Raw genomic sequence first — 20,074 nt, 5'->3', positions numbered from 1 at the left:
GCACATGCTTTGCATGCAGAAGTCCAAGGTTCAATCCCTAGCATCTCCAGGTAGGGCTAGGAAAGAATCTTGCATGAAACCCTGGAGAGCCCCTATCTGTCAGTGTTGACAATACTGGCTAGATGGACCAATGGCTTCACTCATTATGAGGCAGCTTCCTATGTTCCTCCTCCACATAAGGGGGGATCCTGATTGGTCCAGAATGCCCCCCCCCCCCGTATGGAGAAGCTCTATGAACATACAGTCACACCCCATGTCTCCTTCCTATGTGCCCTGAATGCATGACAGGGCTCATCTGAACCCCTCTTGTGTCACTGTTATGTGATGGCATAGAAAGAATTGGTGCCTGTATTTGCTTATTGTCCTTTTTCCTCCCTGTTCCTTTTCCTCATTTTATACCATGTCTCTTAGACAGTGAGCCATTATTATAAAATGTAAACCAGCTTGAGTGCTTTGGCAGAAAGGTGTTGTATAAAGACATTGACCAAACCATAAACCAGGGGTCCCTAACCTTTTTGGGTCGGTGGGCACATTCAGAATTTTCAGAGGGCATAATGGGTGCTCTCACAAAATGGCTGCCATGGAGGGGCTTGCCAGTTCATAAAATGGCTGCCATTGTGGGTGTGGCTAGTCTCACAAAACACTCATTTTTCAGAAGGCAAACTGGTAAGACTAAAATAAAAGTGACTTGCCAAAGAAACGAAGTATAAGGCAGAGGTGGGGGCTGAGCTCCAAAATACCAAACCTCTCTGTTGAACCCAAGTAAAGATGCCGTTGAAGGGCAGCCCTTCACTCTGCTGTATGGAACTGAAAGAATATATAATTAAAACAAACAAATAAACATTAGGAGGGCGCCGAGAGAGATGTCCACAGGCTCATTGGTGCTCACAAGCAGCACGTGGAAGACCCCAACCATAAACCATCCTTTGCACAGTACAGATCTTTGGCTGTGGTGTGTGCTGCTGATGTTGTGCACATGCTGAGGAAGGAAGGAGGTAGGGCTGCTGCAATGAGTAGTAGGTGCAAGAACAAGCCAGAAGGAAGCCCCCTCCTGAACTGAACAGTGTCAGTCAGAGACCTCTATATGCACTCAGTGCACAACTCTGGGAGATACTCTTAATAAAAGAGGCACTAAGGAGGTATTTGGTGCAGTCTGAATCAGTGGTAGCATGTACTGCTTAGGGATTTTATTATATCAAGTGGTATAGAAGTATCACAAATAAACAAAATAAATACATGTACTATACATCTGAATATTTTGATTTCCCTGTTCCTCTACATCGGTATTTTCTTTCTGCCCTAGGGGTGGGTTGGGTTGCAGCTCTTTTTGTCCAGTTTATTTGAATGAACTTTTTTTTTTATTGTGCCTGGTTGAAGTGATTCCCTGCCTGAGCCCTGGAAATAAATCCTGTCTCCTGGATTTTGGGCCCAATTTTTAGATCCAGAAAGTGGTTCTGACCTCGTGCCTGAAGTGTGTCTGGTGTAAGGTGACTGTGAGAGGTTCTCGAATTACCCAAACTAGTAGCTCATCTGGTGTGTTTCTGCAGGATGGAAAAAAATGCCATATCCCCTGGCAACCAAGAGCACATATTCCAGTTTTTAATGTGGAGTACCTGTTCCAATACCCTTTAACTACCCTGTTGTAGCCAGTCAGAATATTAACAGGATGAACTCTCCCACTCCACTTTCATGCTTATGGCAGAAACTAGGCTTCTAAACTGAACTGATGATTTCTCAGTCCACAAGGTGTGTGATCTTCTGTATGCAGCATAACATGAACTGGTGTATCTTGTGCATGAACGGAATTAAAGGATGCATGAGATGAGCGATATCTTCCCATGTTCCCTAACTTGCTATATTTATCTTGCTCAAGCTAACAATATTACTTTTTATACATGGTTGGGGGGAGAGTTTCAGGATTCTGAAGAAACATTGTTCTTCTGTTGAAAGCTGTGTTGGTAAAAGCAGAAGCAAGTACAAAACCATTGTTAGCTTGAATGAAGACCACCTTTTTTTCTTTCTTTTTCTTTATATATTTGTTAACAATTAGCATTCAGTTCCAGTTGCCATGGCTTTACTGAAATGGCAACTGTTAGTGCCAGCAACAGAGAGAAATGCTATTGATTGACTTGACATAAGCAGCTAGATTAGTTTGACTAACTGTGGTTATGGAAAACAGGAATAAAAGATGCTGAGAGAGAGAGATGTAACACAAAATGCTTTTTAAAAAACTAGCATTGCATTCCTTGAAAATGGGTGGGCAGGGAGGAGCCGAAGAAGCTCAGTGCTGGAGCACATGCTTTGCACACAGAAGACCCTAGGTTCAACCCATGGCATCTGTAGTTGAAAGGATCTTTAGTAGCCGAGCAGGTAAAGAACTGCAGAGCTTGGAGATCTCTTGCCAGAGAGTGAACAAACTAGGCTAGCTGGGCCAATGGTCAGACTTGGTATAAAGGAGATACTTAAAAATGGCTACCAGCCTGGGGGAAATCATTAAAAGAAACGTGCACTAACAATGATGATAACATGTAGTACTTGCAATTCTTGACCTTGTGCACCCTGTGGCTGCCACCTGTCCCAGAATGAATGGTTTGGATGAGTGGTTCTGAGCATGCACCTGATACAGCAAAATTGGCAACCATAATCACATGGCAAAAAGAAATGTTTGGATGCAAGAGTTTGTGGCAGGGGGGCTCCTTGGACACCGACCAACTAACAGTGACTGTAGACAGGGGCAGCTCTCCAATTCTTAGTGTCCTCAGTTGCTCCTTCCTTCCTGTGGGCAGTCAGTGTGTAGAGATGATGAAGTGCAGGCTTGGGGAGTGAAGATCAGTGTCCTCCAGTGATGGATGTTGTTGAGTTTGGACCAGGGTAATTTAGGGTCAGATCTTTGCTCAGGCGTGAAGCTGCCTGCGGGGTGGGGGCTGGCTTGGGTATCTCATAAACTTTTTATTGGATGGGGTGGGATGGGAGAACAGTAGATGGAATGCACACAGGAATGGATCGAAGACTGTGGTATGGACTGCACACCCTCTTTTTGTGTGGCTACCTGTAGTAGATTGTCCAGGCATGCCCTTAAGATGGCCAGATTGCTTAAACTGAAGATATGGAATTTGGAGCCCTGTGACCAGCTCTGTAGTTGTTTTGTATGAAAGTGGATGCTGCGTATGTTCACGGTGTTCTCTCTCTCTCTCTCTCTCACGCACTCCTATCTCTCCCCCCCGCTCCCCCAGGGCTGGTTCTTTTTTCTCCCTTGACAGCCACCCATACCAGGGAAGCCTGAAAACTTTCCGCTGTGAACCAAGGCATCTACATCAGAGCAGTGTGGCCTGACTCTTAGCAACAGCATCCAATTGCTGATCCAATTTAGAATGAGCACCATTAAAGCTCCTCTGTCCCTCCCAGTTGTCCATGGGCCGATGCATTTTTAACTTCATTTCTACAATGTCTTGTTTATGACAAGCTATTCTCTGGCTCTAAATTTTAATGATGAACAAAGAAAAATGCATTTGTTTGGCACCAGTGTTCTTTAAAAACATACTATCTCTCCCCCCCCCCCATTTTGTTTCATGCAGTTGGATAAGCCACAGCTTGACAATCAATAACTGCTGCTTTTTTACTCTGTTCCTTGTTCCCTTTTCTCTGCCAATAGGAACCTGCTGCTCTAATGGCACAAAATGCCTTTTAGGTTATAGAAACATCCCACATCTTTGTCCATTTTGAGCTGTGTGCTTCTGTGTGAATGCTGTGGGTCCAGCTGTGCTCCACATTCTCCTTGCCTTGTGGCATCTTTCCAGCTGGGAGGCCCTTAACGCCTTTGTGGCTGAGTGTTTCAGTCCAACCCCATCCTGGGAAACTCTCTCTGTAGCCTACGGTGACGTGAAAGGCAACATTTTAAAAATCGGCTCTGGTATCCCTTGCTGTGCAAGGGATGCGTTGGTAGTTGGCACACAGGTATGCCTTGGCAGGGCCCTACGCATAACACTTTAAAGTTTGCATACAGCCGGGGTTGGGTAGACTTCAGGCTTGCAGGATTGACTTTGTTTTCTTACTAAAACTCTGAGATCCACCACCTTGTTACGTGCAAAATAGTGGCTCAGGCAGGTGAACATATGCCAAGAACTGATGAATAGGGTATCTCTGAGCATATGCACAGGCGAGGAATTTGTGACTGGTAACCAGAACCAAGCTCACAGATTCTTTTGCACAAAAGTCTACTTCTGGTCTTCCCCAAACCTTCCTTTCTCAGCAACCTAATTTAGGAGGGGGAAAGCTTTTTGTTGTTGCTGTTGTAAATCATCCAGAGATCTATGAGTAGAACCCGATCTACCTCCTGCCCACCCCACTTCTAGAACACATATATTTCTGATTGTTTTATTTAATCAGTGTATATATCACTTACCATAACTATAGAGGCGCAATCCTATTAGATCCACCTTGGGTACTTAGAGAATCCAGTATAAAGTGGAAGGCGTCTTGCGCCTTCCACTCTGCATTTTAGCTAGATGGACTTTTTTGCCCTTCTAGCGGAGGCTTTAGGGAGGGGGAGGGATGGGGATAGCTGGGGATAGCTTGTATCCCCACTTCCCCAGTCCCCTCCCCTCTCAACCCATGGGATTGCCCTCTTTCCCCCCTTTTGCGAGCTCATAGAAGCAGCCGATGCAGTTCTCTCCACACCAGCTGCGAGGGAGAGAGGGCTCGGGACTCCTGGATCTGAGGTTGGAGTGCTATCTCCAGCCTCGGATCCAGGAATTCGAAAAATCCTATTGCCCCACAGAAGCTGTCTAGGGGCCATAGGTTTGGTTCCTAAACAGTTTACAAAATCAGAGATTAGAATACATCATAATGCAAAAATCCATTTGTTAAATTTTAAAAAAATATTTAAAACCAAACCTGAAAGCAGAATAGTTAGTAATGTTGTTACGGCATATAAAAGAGTAACTGAAACCAGTGTTCTTAAACTGCACTGTTTCTTTTGCATTTTCAGTTGAGTCTACCCATACAGTACAATCATAATCTGAGGCCCTCCTCTAAGACCCTCCTCTGTGTGAGGTTTGAAGGATGGCAACAAGGGAGAGGGCATTTTCAGGGGTGACCCCCTGGCTGTAGAATGCTCTCCCCAGGGAGGTCTGCCTGTCACCATCATTGTTAAATTTTTTTCAGAGCTGGCTCTACCATTACATGGGCTCATGCACCTGCATCAGGCGGTGGAGCAGGAAGAGCGGCAAATTGTGCTGCTGTCTCCCTGCCCTCCAAGAGGGCTCGCTGCTACCTCCCCGCTGCCTCCAATGGGTGCTTTGGAGAGCCCTGCCAACCATTTTCCCACTGTCATTTGCTACAGCAAGAGAGTAGCTGGTGGGGCTCTCTGGAGCAACCTCCTTTCATGTGCTGCCGCTTACCCTTACTGTGGCTGCGGGGGCAACCTGTGGGTGGAAACAGGCACAAGGCGGTAGCGGTGACACCGGGTGGTGGTGTGGTATTCTTGCCTGAGGCAGCAAAGTATGTTTGAACAGGCCTGCTTTTTGGAGTTAGGTTAAGACTTTACTCCGAGGCATTTGACAGCATACGATAAGGTTTTCTAACTGTTCCTAGGAGTTTAATTCTTGATCGTTTAAAATTGTTTTTATATTTTCCTGTGTTAATTGGTTTTATATTATCTTACTGAATTTTTATGTATTTTATTGCTTTAAGCTGCCTTGGGAGGGCTTCTGTCCTGAAGGGTGGCCAAGGAATTTTTTTTTATATATATATATATGTATATGTATGTGTATGTATGTGTGTGTGTGTGTGTGTGTATATATATAAATTCATATAGTATTTTTAGGGTTTCTAATCTCTATAAACTGCTCAGAGAGAGCTTTGACTATTGGGTGGTATACAAATGTAATGAATGAATGAATTGAAAACTACCCTAGAGAAGGGATTTGACCCTTGGTTTGTGAATCTTGCCCTCATCTATCTGAAAACTTCCTCTGCCCCACCCCTGAAATAGTGTCCCTGTGAAATGCTGACTGGATGGGTCTAACAAAGTTTCTTTGCAGCCACTTTTAAATATCTTTTCAGAGCTGTCTTTAATGTTTTTCTCTCTCTGTGTCTTAGGATCCTGCAGGCATCTTTGAATTGGTTGAACTTGTTGGAAATGGAACTTACGGACAAGTCTATAAGGTAAGTGTTATGTAACTTTCTCATACATGAGTTTACATGCTAAACATTCCTTGCTTATCCGTCTTCAATTTCTATTGGTTTCTGAATGATTAACTGGGGTGTTTCCCCCCCTCCTGCTACCTGCTTCCAAAACGTATGATTGTGAAAGAGAACATTATGTGCCAGGCTGTGGACCTAAAATTGGGAAATCTTTTGTATTAATGCATAAACATATTTCAGAACGAAGAGAAAATTTCCCAGGCTGATTAAGAATGTTGTGGCTGGGTCCCAGTGGTAGTTAAGGTTGACAGATCACAACCCAGGGAGCGTGTACATCTCTTAAAAGTTCTGCAGTGGGCAAAGATGAATCAGGAGGGCTTCTCCTGCTACTGTCCTTTCCCCCATCTCCCCCTCCCTCCACTTGCAGCGGGGCAGTATGAGTTATCATTGCTCTAGCAAAAGAGAGACAAGAATTCGTGAGGGGGTGGGTGCAGGGTCAGTAGCAGGGTTGGAAGGAATGGGGCAAAGCCAAGCCATGGCTGTATCATCTTTGCTACCATGGAGCTATTAGGTGTGCATGGGTTGTGATCAGGCAAGCTAATAACTTGTTAGGACTTATCGGGGCCACGTTTATTCTAGTGTCTGTACGATTCAAGGCATGGTCAGGCCTACCGTATGGCAGATGTGGTAGGCTTAGGTTGCAGATTTTGTGATGCTGTGGTACCATGGATTTTGTGTTGAATTGTTTTCTTGTTTTGTTTTATTATCACTGGAGGTGTCATTTTGATGATCTGCCTCAGGCACCCAATTGTCTTGGGTCATCTACCTCTGATCCAAGATTCCAAACTATTTTAGGACCGTAAATCCTTGAGATACTTATTTATTTATTTCATTTCTATACCACCCAATAGCCGAAGCTCTCTGGGTGGTTCACAGAAATTAAAACTACAAAGTACAACATGAAATGATATAAAATATGAAAGCTTAAAACTACAATATAAAAGTACAACCAGAATAAAACCTAGCAGCAATGCAGAGTTTTAAAAGACAGATTTAAAACAGCAGAGCTAAAAGACTAGAGTGCTAAAATGCTGGGAAAATAAAAACGGTCTTCACCTGGCGCCAAAAGGAGTACAACGTAGGTGCCAGGCGGACCTCTCTAGGGAGCTCATTCCACAGCTGGGGAGCCACAGCAGAAAAGGCCCTGACCCTGGTAGCCACCCATCTCACTTCCTTTGGCAGGAGCTCCTGGAGAAGGACTCCTGAAGATGATCTTAGGGTCTGGGCAGGTACATATGGGAGGAGGCAATCTTTCAGATAACCTGGCCTCAACCTGTTTAGGCGTTTGAATGTTAATACTAGCACTTTGAATCAGAGATAGCATTCTCCCTTGCTGCCCTTCCTTTTCTCTTGGAACAGCTGAGAAGATGTTTTTGGCTATTCTCATTACTATCTTCTGAGAAATCAAGGGTGTTTAGGCAGAGGTTTTTGGTGGGCTATGAAAGTCTGAAGCTGAAGCACATTTTTCAGAAGTGTTACACAATAGTTTTATTTGGGCTAATTCTTGTGAGGTAGGATAAACACTTTAAAGCTGTTGGATTGGAGCATATATGTTACACTGATTCTTACTTGAATATGGTTTTGTAAATGGTAACTCTGAGCAAGATGCAACATGTTAATCAGTAATTTGTGCAACCTACCTCCACAATTTTTGGATTTCCCCTCTAAGTGTTTGTGAAGGTGATCCCTTTTGTATTCATTTTTTAAGATGCAATAGCATTCCTTTTTCTCCCCCACTCCCCAAATAAAAGAAGGAAGTGGAATAGGCTGCTGATCTGTCAGGAAACATTCATTCTTAATTCTGGTTTCTACATCCTTCTATTGCTGTATGCTAATCTTTTCAGTAAGAATGATAGAAGAATGCAAGTGAACCAAAATTGAATGGAAACTTCTGGATGTTTCTAGCATGGATTTCCAAAGTAGTGTTAAACCTTAGCTAAAGTTACATTCTGCAGAATGAACCTTCCTCTTTTTTCTTTTTATCTATTAATCTTGGCACAGGAGATATTTCAACTGAGTAGCTATTTTTTTCTTCTTATGTTGTTTAATTTCAAAACTGCTCTGCCCTGGTTTGCTGACGGTAAGAGCATTAGACTGATGTCTAAACAGTTTCTCTCTGCTGGTAAAATAACTGTAGAGTTGACCTAGTTCTAAGCATGTGCATATTTCTAATAACTATTGCTGGAAAATGTGACTACAGCATCCTTTTGAAAGCTTAATGTTTCAGTGGAAAAGCAAATGAGAAATGTTATCTCCCAAAACTTATGTTGTCCCCCCCCCTTTTTATTGATGTTTTGCTATCTATTTTATACTGAAATCTTGGATGCTATGGTTGCAATCAAAGCCTAGAACAAAACAATATGCAGGGTTTTTTTAATTTTATTTTGCTTTGAGAGTTCAATTCCACTCCTGGTGAGAATCTAGTGATATTCATTGGGTTGCTTGAATATCACTAGAAATAAGTAAGAGTAACTGGAACTATTATTCAAGTTATTCAAGGAACTTTCTGTAGTTGGCACTACTAAATTTTGAGGTCAGGCAAAACTGGAGAAGATCCAAAATAACCCAATGGAATGAAGAGACAGTCTCAGGATGTTGAACAGTATATATAGCTTTATTCCTTAAAGCACCCTTCTTCAAGGAATAAAACTGTGTGTATGTGTGTATTCATCATGCTGAGACTTTGTCTCTTCATTCCATTGACTACTAAATTTTGCACTAAATAATATTTCAAAAGGAGATGGCTGCCACAAACCCATATTGCTTCTGAGAGACTAGTCTGAATTTCTTGTACTTGGTAATTCAAGAAAAGTAAATTGTATTCTAATTACTTTGTTACCATGAATTGCTAAATATATGTACTTAGTTTTTGCAATCTGGGAATTAGGAAAAAAAAAAGCAAGCTGAAAAATGTATTATTTGGATAGAAATACTCACATGCAGCCACAATATTAAGGACGACTAGCAATATTGGGATATTGAGTTAGACTTCACAATTGAACTCTTCAGTAGTCTTTTATCGTTCTCTAATGCTGTAGATGGTCTTACATAAAAATCACCATACTACAGATTTTGAGTGAGTAAAACCTAGTCTTAAAAAGCATTTCACTCAGCTCCAAAGAGAAAATATTTGGAGGTTGTTTTAAGTGTTCCCCCAAAATTCCATTTTTTTCAGGGGGAAAAAATGGGGAAATGTCCATGGGGGTGGGTGGGAGGGATTTACATTTTTATCTCACTGATCCTCCAAGGAACTCTGCTGCATATGTTTTAACTTGGACTGTAGTTTGCAAATCAGCTCTTTGGTCCAACTCCTGGTTGAAAGCCAGCTCTGGTTAAAGTTAGTCATGTTTAGCAGTGGAGATGTAGCACTGCACCATGGTTTAAATGCTGACAAAGGAAGAGAGAAGGAAGTGGGAGAAGTCAGCTCCCAATCTCTTATTCCTGGTTAAGAGATGAGTAGTGTTACATCTCTAGGTTGATGAACAGAGACTGATAAAGCTGGTAGAGTGACAGGGATCTCTATCTCCACTTGGGCAAACTCTCCTTTTGCTGTTTAATAAAGTACCTTCTCGTATCTTTTTGATGTTTAAATTATAGAATAGTTCCGACAAGAGAAGATTGACGTTTTTTACTTAACAGGATCAGTTGGAGCAGTGGCAATAAAAGAGGTTGTTAAAGGAACTGCATTCCATGCTCCATATGTCTTTTCATGTGTCTCTGTGTTTCTAGGGGGGTGACTACGGTGGAAGAAGCAATACGATTCCTTCCCTGGGACAGCCACAGAGGTCCTCTCTGTAGTTATGGGTGAGGCCTCCCACTTGGATTGTCTTGGAAATAAGCTGAGCAATTTTTAAAAAAAATTAATAAAAATCAAAAAATTAAAAAGTAGGCGAGCTTATTTCTGAGCCAACCTGATTTGGTCCCCGTGCTTCCCATCCCACTTACCTGGCTGCAGTGCTGATCTGGTTTCCTTGCAGCTGCAGCAAGCTATGGGGAAGGGGGAAGGAGGTCTCACTCCCCCCTGCCCGTGCGTAGCAGCATACCAGGTCAGAAGGTCAGAGTGGCTCCTGGGAGATGTAGTTTTCCCAAAGGCTGCTACCATCTCAATAGCCCTTGGGAAAATAATATTTCTGAGCGTTACTTTGGCTGTGCGGCAGCACCATGCCTTGCTCCTTGCTTGCTGCTGGACTGCCACCACTAAGTGGGGTTCAAGGAAAGGGGAAGGAAGTTTGAGAGGATTGCTGAGTGGGTTGGATGGGGGTTTGGAGGGGAATTTGGCTCCAGCTAAAATGTGGGGATTGTAATACTTGCCTCGTAGTTGAGGTGAGAAGTGTGAGTTTGGAAGTATAGTGACTTCAGTAGTCCATTGGAAAAGGAGTGTGTTGCATCCGTTCTCTGTTCAGCACCTCGGATGCTGTTTGAACCAAATAAACTTTGTGTAGTTTAACTCACTTTCAGCAGTGCTTCAATCTACTCTGTGCCTAATTCAGCCCCTGAATCTACTTCAGAAGCAGATAACAGGCCTTGGAGACAGAGGGTGCTTCCAGACGGAAGGCTCTGACTGCTACCGATCAAAAGGCGTTGTGCATCACACAGACTCAATGGGTTGTGTTTTTTGTTTGAAAAGAAAAACGATGGAAGAGTCAGTGAGAAAACACAGGAAGGTTGGGTGAGGAAGATGACACCATCTGGACTCCCCCACTTAAAATTCTGTGACTAAGGTACGGTGATTGCACAATAAAAACCTCATCTGGAAGCACCCTGACACTTTTTATTTTATACATTTACTGGATGGGTTTGGCTTCCACCTGGCAGTGCCATCTCCAGGCAGAGAGCCAGTGAGCAAGTTGGCTCTGGCGTTGACTGCTCCTTCTCACCACTACCATTGTCTGGGTCAGAGCGAGGGGCTGATGAACAAGGAGGCTGCAATGGCGAAGAGGAGGAGCAATTCCAGAGAGCTTTTGTCAGTGGGCCCCTGCTGGGGTGTGGGCCCTCAGCAGGTGCCTGTCCATGCCTACCCTTGACACCGGCCCTTCCATACCAGAATTGATTCAGGAGCAGAGCCCCTCTGGCCGTATCCTGCATGTCATTCCATAGCAAAGTTTTCACCACCAGATCACTTAGGGCTTAGGGCTTCAGGGTGTATGGTCAGGAGATGTGGCTGTTTTGAAAAGCTTTCCAGAATTTTAGCAGTGTATATGGCTGAAAGGAAAACAGACTGTGCAGAAAGAATGTTTCTCTTGGGTGGAAATGATCCTGTAAATGTGTGGCTTAACCAAAGGTTGGTCAATCCAGAGCAGATGAATGAATCCGTATCCCTCCTAGCAGCAAAGCTTAATCAGAATAATTTGTACTTGAATGAGAACAGACACTGGTGCGGTGTCTTCTTATCTCTTTCAAGTGAATCAATCAGGTTGTTTTATTATTTAGCAATAACTAATAGGCTCTGGTTGCATCTCTCTAATCTATTTAAGTTGTTGTCATGTTAATTTTCTAGCTTCTTAAAATTAACACAGTGAATGGAAGGAAAAGTGACAGCAAAATTCATTGTATGCTTGGTGCTGAAGGCTTTTCAGTTATAAGTGGTGGTGCTGGGGAGAGGATCTGCCAAGCTACTTTGTCTTCTTTGAAAAATTCAGGATTGACTGAACCATATTTGACTTCTTTTGCTCTGCTGAGGAATGATTTTAGGGTAGCAAGCACATTAATTGTCGCTGGATATGCTATAGGCAATAATTTTTGCTTCTTGTCTGTGGCAAGAGGGAGGAATCATTTAACCTTGAACAGGGTTCACTCGGGGTGTTTCTGTGTGTGTGTTCTTTGTTTCCCTTTCCTCTATAAAATGCCTTCCCATCTTTTAGATCAAGGTTTGTCAGATAGTGGGTTGGGTGCCCCCCCCCCCCCCCGAGAGGCCTGAGCTGTTGCTAGGGGGGAAGGTCGAGATCTTTCATCCCCTCCTATTTTTGTTGTGATTTTGCCCAGGAGGTAGTGGTTTGTTTTGAAACACCTTGTTCTTCATCCACCTCCCACATCCACATAATTGGTACTACCTCAGTTCTAACAAAACTACCTCCCTTGGCCTTGCAACTGTGCCTCTGTTAATTTGCAAATCTGTTGAGCCTTAAATAGCATTTTTGGAAGATCGGGCATACACACTCCTTTTCCACAGAGATGCAGCGCCTTTTAATGTAGTAGTCCTCTTAATTTCCCCTCTTTCCTTTTCAGTAGCAGGGAAATAAAACCCACAGAGTTCTGAGTGATACACAGCCATGCGTGTTCACTGGGGACTTTATATAACTTGTTGGGAGGATCACACAAAGAATGAAATTGCACTTGTGTTGTGGTGTCTGGGGTGCATTACAGAATCATATGGGACAAACCCTCAGGAGTGGTAGGTAACTCAGGGCCCTCTAGATCAGGGGTCCCCAAAATATGCGAGCACCCGAAATTAATTAATTAATTAATTTCCCCCATTTTTAATATACATACATGGATTTGTATGAAATCCATACAACTTTCTAGTAATTATACATGGGCTGCAACAAAAGTAGACCAAATATCCAAATAAGTATCCATTTGAAGGTGATCTCTATATGCCACCCTTTCAAATACTGAGAGTGTTGTAAGGTCCTCAATCCATTGCATTATCAGATGCGAGTGTTTATCTTTCCAGTGTTGTAATTAGCTGTCAAAAGGGTGCAGAGAATCCATTTACGCTGACCATTTGTTAATTTCCATGAAGCAGCTAAATAGGTTAAAAGAGTGTGTACATCAGTGAATATTAAAGACTGTTCTAGTACAATTTTTTTTCTGTGTAGTTAGCTCCCTGCAAAAAGAAGCAACTACTGGACATTGTCAAAACATATGTTTAAAAGAGCCATTGGCTGTATTGGACTGCCAGCAGTCAGATGAATTAGAAAATCTCTTATTAAAGAGACATTGTGGTTTCCAATAGGCACAAAGCAAATGTTTTTGCTGAATAAGACGCAGCCTAAGATCCATAGATGCAAAAGGTGGACACCCTGGTGGCGACCCATGGATTAGGCATTTTATGGTGGTGCCCACAGCAGTATCTCAAATTACCAAATGCATTCACAGGGCCAAAAAGGTTGGGGACTCCTGCTATAGATGTTTTGAATCACATCCCCCATAATCCTTGACTATTGGCTATTCTAGCTGGGCCTGGTGGGAGCTGCAGTTCTAAAGATCTGGAGGCACCAGGTTGCCTACCACTGCCTTACAACCTTTAACGGATAAAGCCTTCATTTTTTGTAAAAGCATATTTTGAATATGGCGAGGTCTAGAAACTTGCTTGTTGACAAATACGAAAGCTAGATTTCTGTGAACTTGATGGCTGCAGCAGATACTGTACACCAAGCCAACATCTGTGAATTTCAGCAGCTTGTTAATGAAGGGTAGATAATTTTATTAGATATGATGGTAATCTTTTTTTCTTGGGCAAGTTGTTGTGTTGACTGTATATATTGACCGTTTCAATTAGCTTTTGCGTGACTGTTTAAATGTCTGTAGCCTGGTATGGACAAGTACTTCCAGAAAGGTGGGAAAACATTATGTGTCATTCTACGATTTTTGTGTTGGGGTGTGTGCGTGCAGAAAGGCTAGATTGTTGCCTGCAGAAAGGCTAGATTGTTCAAAAGCTTTCGTGTGTCACAAAACATGGTTCTCATTTGGGAATAATCATTACAGATTTTTGACACTTTTTAGGAGGATCCCAGGGAATTTGATGAGCTAATGCCAAAGCAGTGATGGCATTAATTGGTTGAATAATCAACTGGATTATCTGGAACCATTTCAGCTAGGGTTCAGGCCAGGTTTTGGCACTGTATTGTTTGCCCTGTATGATGTCCTATGTCAGGAGAGAGACATGAGGAGTGTGACCCTGTTGATACGCCATGATCTCTCGGTGGCTTTCGATTCCATCGACCATGGTATCCTTCTGGGGCGACTGTTTGAGCTGGGAGCTGGGGGTACTGCATTGCAGTGGTTCTGCTCCTACTCAGATGGATGGCTCCAGAAGGTGGTGCTTGGGGAGTATTGTTCAGTCTGTGGATTCTCCAACATGGGATTCCTCAGGGGTTGGCTTTGTCCCCAATGCTATTTAACATCTACATGAAACTGCTGAGTGGGGTCATCTGGAGTCTTGGAGTGCGTTGTCTGATGACATGCAGTTCTATTTCTCCTTTTCATCTTCTTCAGGTGAGGCTCTGGATGTGCTAAATCAGGGCCTGGCTGTGACAATGGAGTGGATGAGGGCTAATAAACTGAAGCTCAATCCAGACAAGACTGAGATGCTGTTGGTGGGTGGTTCTTCTGACTGGACGGAGGGTGTTCAACCTGTTCTGCATGAGGTTGCACTCCCCTTGAAGAAGCAAATTCATAGCTTGGGGGTTCTCCTGGAATTATCTTTGTGGCATGAGGTTCAAATGGCCTCAGTGGCATGGGGTGCCTTCTACCTTCTTCAGGTGGTGGCCCAGCTATGCCCCTATCTGGACAGCGATAGTCTGGTTTCAGTAATCTATGCTCTGGTAATCTCCAAGTTAGATTACTGCAGTGCACTCTACGTGGGCATTGTGTCTTTGAAGGCTGTTCAGAAACTGCAGCTTGTGCAAAATGTGGCAGCCAGATTAATAACTCAGACCAGAAGGTCTGAGCATATAAGACCAATTCTGGCCCACTTGCATTAGCTGCTGGTGTGGCTCTGAGCCTGATTCAAGGTGCTGCTTTTAATCTATAAAGCCTTACACAGCTGGGGACCACAGTATCTGACAGAACACTCCTCCAACCTCGGCATACCTGGACACTATGATCAACTTCTGGGGCCTTCCTCTGAGTGCCACCTCCAAGAGAGGTTTGGAAGGAGGCAACAAAGGAGAGGGCCTTCTCAGTGGCAGCCCCCGACTATGGAATGAGCTTCCCCTGAGGCATGCCTGGCGCATGCCTGGTAAAAACCACTCTCTACTCCCAGGCATTTAATGGCATGTGATGGGTCATCTATGTCTGCTGCTTTGAACAGGTCTATTAGGGAAAATATTGTCTATATTTTAAATTGTTTTTAGCTGTTCATACTGTTTTAATTTTCGTGTGCTAAATTTTTTTAGACTGTTTTTATCATGTCATTTTTGTAATGTTGCTGTTGCTGTTGTTGATGTTGATGTTGAACAATTTTATAAATTGTTGTAAACCGCCCAGAGACCTCCGGCTATGGGGTGATGTAGAAATCAATCAATTAAATAAATAATACCTGTGTTGTTATCTCTCTATCTTGGCTTTCTCCCACCTGGAGTACTCCAGATGTTTTGGTCTCCCAAGCTAAGTCTGATGGGAGTTGAAGTCCAAAACATCTGGAGGGCACCAGGTTGGAGAAGTCTGCTCTGTCTGAGAGAGTGATGGTGAACGGTTTAATTAATCACAGACTTTTTAGTTGTAGGAAAACAGTTACCATAAAGCACAACGGAATTGTTTTCTGGCAATTGTTGTTGAAAAAAATAGGATTTGGCTTTTTGTATCAAGCAATGTAGTGCTGTAATTGGGCTGAGGGGGCATTGTGCTCATTTGCATTGTGAACTTGTTTGCATTGTGAACTTGATCTGCAAGCTGTGTCTGTTAGCTCTTTGATTTTACTTGTCATAGAGTAGGTAGATGAGTAAAAAACAAAAGTCCTCAGAAGTGCCGCTGAAACATTTTCTTTGGAAAAACATTGGAGGAGGCTGGAATTTCCGCTTCCACTTTTAGTTAACTGCAGCTTCCACTGTCAACTGAACTGGAAATCATGGTTAACATTAAGTATGGTTAGTTTAAGACAAGCCAGCTAAAGAAACTGAGGTTTGAAAACAAGCCAGAGCCTGAAGCTAGGATGTTGGTTTCCTATTCCTGGCTTGTTTGGGGATAACAAGCCCGGAGTCCTGGTTTGGACATAATGCTAAGATTTTTCTTCCTGGTGAGTTTCTAGTTAGTTGAGCTGCCAAGTGGGAATGAACAGGCTGCGTGCACCAGCATGGTGCTTGTGAACACTTACGCATGAATGCTCCGCGGTTCTGGCTTATGATGTCAATGCAGCCATTCTCTTTATAAGTAAAAATGGAAAGCATCCAAACCATATACAGTGTGACAAATAAATGCAAGGCCTGGCTGTAAGAATGAAACAGTGCAAATCATACTTTCATTACCTGTACAGTAACATGATTTAGTGGTTAGCTTTGCACCGTGAAGAAGTATCAATGGGAAACTTGATTTAAATCTGTTTATTTTCTTGCTGATTTAATTCATTTAAATCCACCTTCAGGGTTGTTGTAAAACTGAAAATATGTCAACACTTCTATATAAATACTAAATTTTAGAGCTGCGTCATAAGTTACGAAATGCGAACATACGATAAATTTGAAAACATATGGTGTGAATGTGACAAATATTTTAAGAAAAAAGTGTAAAAGTTAATACAAGATTTCATTCAAAAATTGCTCCAATGTCCACTTCAACTAACATTAAGCTTATAACTCAACTTATTGACATGTTATAACTATGATAAATAAGTAAACAAGTAATGAGACCAAAAAAAAGGCATCACTTGACAAAACTGGCTTACTAATAATTCTGTCTGTCATCTATCTATCTATCTATCATCACTTTTGATAGAACAGCAATTGAAATGTGTAGGAATTATACACATACTAAGAGCTGATTAAATATAGAACATAGAAAATAAGAACATAGAAAATAAGAAGAGCCATGTTGGATCAGACCAAGAGCCCATCTTGTCCAGCATTCTGTTCACACAGTGGCCAACCAGCTGTTGACTGGGAACCCACAAGCAGGACACAAGTGCAACAGCACCCTTCCACCCATGTTCCCAGCAACTGGTGTACATAGGCATACTGTCTCTGATACTGGAGGTAGCACATAGCCATCATGAGTAGTAGCCATTGATAGCCTTCTCCTCCAGGAATTTGTCTAACTCCCGTTTAAAGACATCCAAATTAGTGGACATCCTGTGGTAGTGAATTCCATAGTTTAATTATGTGCTGTGTGAAGAAGTCCTTCCTTTTATTGGTCCTGAATCTCCCACCAGTCAGCTTCATGGGATGACCTCATGTTCTACAATTATGAGAGAGGGAGAAGAGTGTCTCCTTACCCACATTCTTCACATCATGCATAATTTTCTAGACCTCTATCATGTCTCCCCTTACCCTCCTTTTTTCCAAGCTAAACAATCCCAGCTGTAACCTTCCTTCATAGGGGAGATGCTCCAGCCCCTTGATCATTTTATTTGCCCTTTTCTGCACTTTCCGCACCTCTACAATATCCCTGAGTGTGGTCGCACCATAGATTTGTATAAAGGCAGTATGATATCTGCCTTTATACAAATCATACCACTCCCAAGTTTCAATTGTTTATATTTCCCCTCATGTAGGCTAACCATTTGGGCTATATACCAAGTTTTCTAGTGCCATTCATTAAGCAAAATGAATGACAAACATAGGTTGCAGAATGACACTTGTATCCCATAGTGACATTTCTTGGAAGCCAGATTGTCTGGGACAAACTCCACCTGAACTCTGTGAGTTAGGTTGGGCAGGGGTCCTTAACCTTTTTGGGTCGGTGGGTGCATTTGGAATTTTGAGAGTGTGCCATGGGTCCTTTCACAAAAGTGTAGCCAGGGTGGTGGGGGTGGTCCTTGCTCATTCATAAAATGGCTACCACAGTGGTCATGGCTGATCACAAAACACTCAGTTCCCAGAAGGCAAACTGGTCAGACTAAAATAAAAGTCCCAAGAACTTAAGTACAAGGCAGAGGTGGGGTCTGGGCTCCAAAACATTAAACCACTCTTTTGATCTCAAATGCAGATGACACAGGAGGGAAGCTTTTGGCTTTGCAGCTTCTCAACCTCCCAGTTTTTAAATATAATTTTTAAAATTAATGTTTTGAAAGCTTAAGAAATATAAGAAAATCAGGAGGGGCAGGGAACCAAGAGTGCCAAGAGAGGTGCCCCTGGGCAGTATGTTGGAGACCCTAAGGGTAGGCAATATTTTTGGTGTCACACCCAGGTTTGCTGTGGTGTGTAATGTGTTTAATGCCTCCACATTGTAAATACTACGAAACAAGTTCCTGGTGTATTTGCCCATCTTTTTCAGAAAAACAAAAATCTCTGTTAGAAAGTTGAGACCCAGCAATGTTGGCTTTGCTGAGCAGCTACATTGTTCCTAGGACAACTCTTCAGATTTTATGTTTCTTTGAGAGAAGAATGTGGGGTGGGGGGTGGGGGAAGAGAAGAAGTCTTGTTACCAGAGCAACTGGTACATCTTGTGCTACTTGATTTGTGTGAAAGATACAGAGAGTTCTGGAAAGGGTAGGGGGATCAAAACAAAGAAGCCAGCCCACACACGCCTTCACACCAATATGTTGTGTTATTATTTGTCCTTTATGAATAGTCTGAGTAAAAGGTGCTTTCGCCCTTCTGTCCCCTAGCTGCCTGAGTTCCAGCTGAAGTGATGAAGGGGAATTGGAGATTTTTAGCTACGTGTTAGTTTTGGATTTTCTTTTTCTTTTACATTATTGGCATCTGCAGAGGGCTGTGACTGCACCAGCCTTTCCACAGCTGCAACCGAGTTGAAATCCTGTGTGCTGTTTTGGTCTACGCTGGCCTTCACATGTGCAGTTTTGAACATAACCTTTTAGAAATGCATAAAATGCCAGGGCAGTTTTACAGGGTCAGTTTCCAGATAGTGAAATGTGTGGTGCTTTCTGCAACATGTATATGCAGATATATACAGGCAGAGCAGGCGGAAACCAAGTAGATATACAGGCAGAAAAGGATTAACACAGGGGTGGGGGACAGTTTCAGGCTGAGTTTCTGAATGATCCTCCTGCCAAAACCTGGCCCTTTGTGGGATGGATGACATCAGGGGGTGTAAGGTTCCTCACCTCTGTCCTACATACTAATAGTGAACTCGTTATCCAGGTGCCAATCCTTCCATAACCAAAACAGCACCATCTACACACAAGGTGGGTATCAGCAGGCTTGGAGATCTCTTAAGTTTTATAGACATACCAACAAACAAACTCCTGAATGGTGGGGGGGGGGGAAGGGAAGAACCAAAACACAGCCCAGTGAGGACAGAGGATGCTGTCTGGTGGGGGAAAGGTGGGGCAGGGGAATGGAATGGAGAATCCTATAAAAGGGCCCAGCTGACTAGCTGACATCCTGAACAGAAGCATTGTACACTGAAACATTTTGTTGCAGATCTTGTTTGGAAGTACTAATGTGCATGGTCATTAATGCAAAGGAGATAAGAAATCAGGCACCTACATGTTGGAGAGATACGCAGTCCACGTTGTTTTAGTTCACAGAAGCAGCCTCAGATAAGAGGTCTTGAACATTTATCTTTGCTGGTGCTTATTACCTCTTGCAGAGGTCCCACATACACAGACATGTTTGGCAGGCGCTGTAAAACTGCTGGCACACAGCTGGTGTTAATTCCTGCCAAGAGGGTTTGCATAACCATTCGCTACAGCTGTTGTTGGCACTCTTAATATTCCACTGGCTGGGGAGAAGGTCTCTTTGAGCAAAGCTGATCTTTTCATACAGCTCTTCTTTTTTTAAGCACTAGTTTGCTGTTCCACCAGTTGGTGTTAACTCCATAGGCTCCAGCTGTACCTGCTTCATTGATGCAGTATCTCCAGTGCACCCACCCTGAAGATTCTGCAGAACCCAGCTTTGATCTGATAAACATATCCTACTGCTGGTTGCTGCATGCTTCAGGCTAGTTCCCTTGGGCTGTCAGACTAACCAGAACAAGACTACTCAGGTCCAAAGAGGTACATGGGGTGCCTAGTGTACAATCATGCTTCTAA

At 43.0% G+C, this 20,074-nt stretch overlaps 1 protein-coding gene across 4 annotated transcripts in view; it reads left to right on the top strand.

The window, feature by feature from the left end:
• The window catches only part of TNIK (TRAF2 and NCK interacting kinase), a 424,016-nt gene that overhangs the window by 66,462 nt on the left and 337,480 nt on the right, over positions 1-20,074 (top strand). For all 4 annotated transcript variants that reach the window (XM_084847490.1, XM_084847491.1, XM_084847489.1 and 1 more), the window contains exon 2: positions 6,100-6,165. In XM_084847490.1, the coding sequence (XP_084703616.1) occupies positions 6,100-6,165 (66 nt within the window). The remainder of the gene's footprint in view (positions 1-6,099; positions 6,166-20,074) is intronic.

Source organism: Heloderma suspectum, chromosome 3 (genome assembly GCF_057233095.1).
Source record: "Heloderma suspectum isolate Gila_16-S chromosome 3, 16-S_ref, whole genome shotgun sequence".
Lineage (NCBI taxonomy): Eukaryota > Metazoa > Chordata > Lepidosauria > Squamata > Helodermatidae > Heloderma > Heloderma suspectum.
The sequence above is the reverse complement of the archived record's forward strand: the minus strand, read 5'-3'. Positions and strand labels throughout refer to the sequence as shown.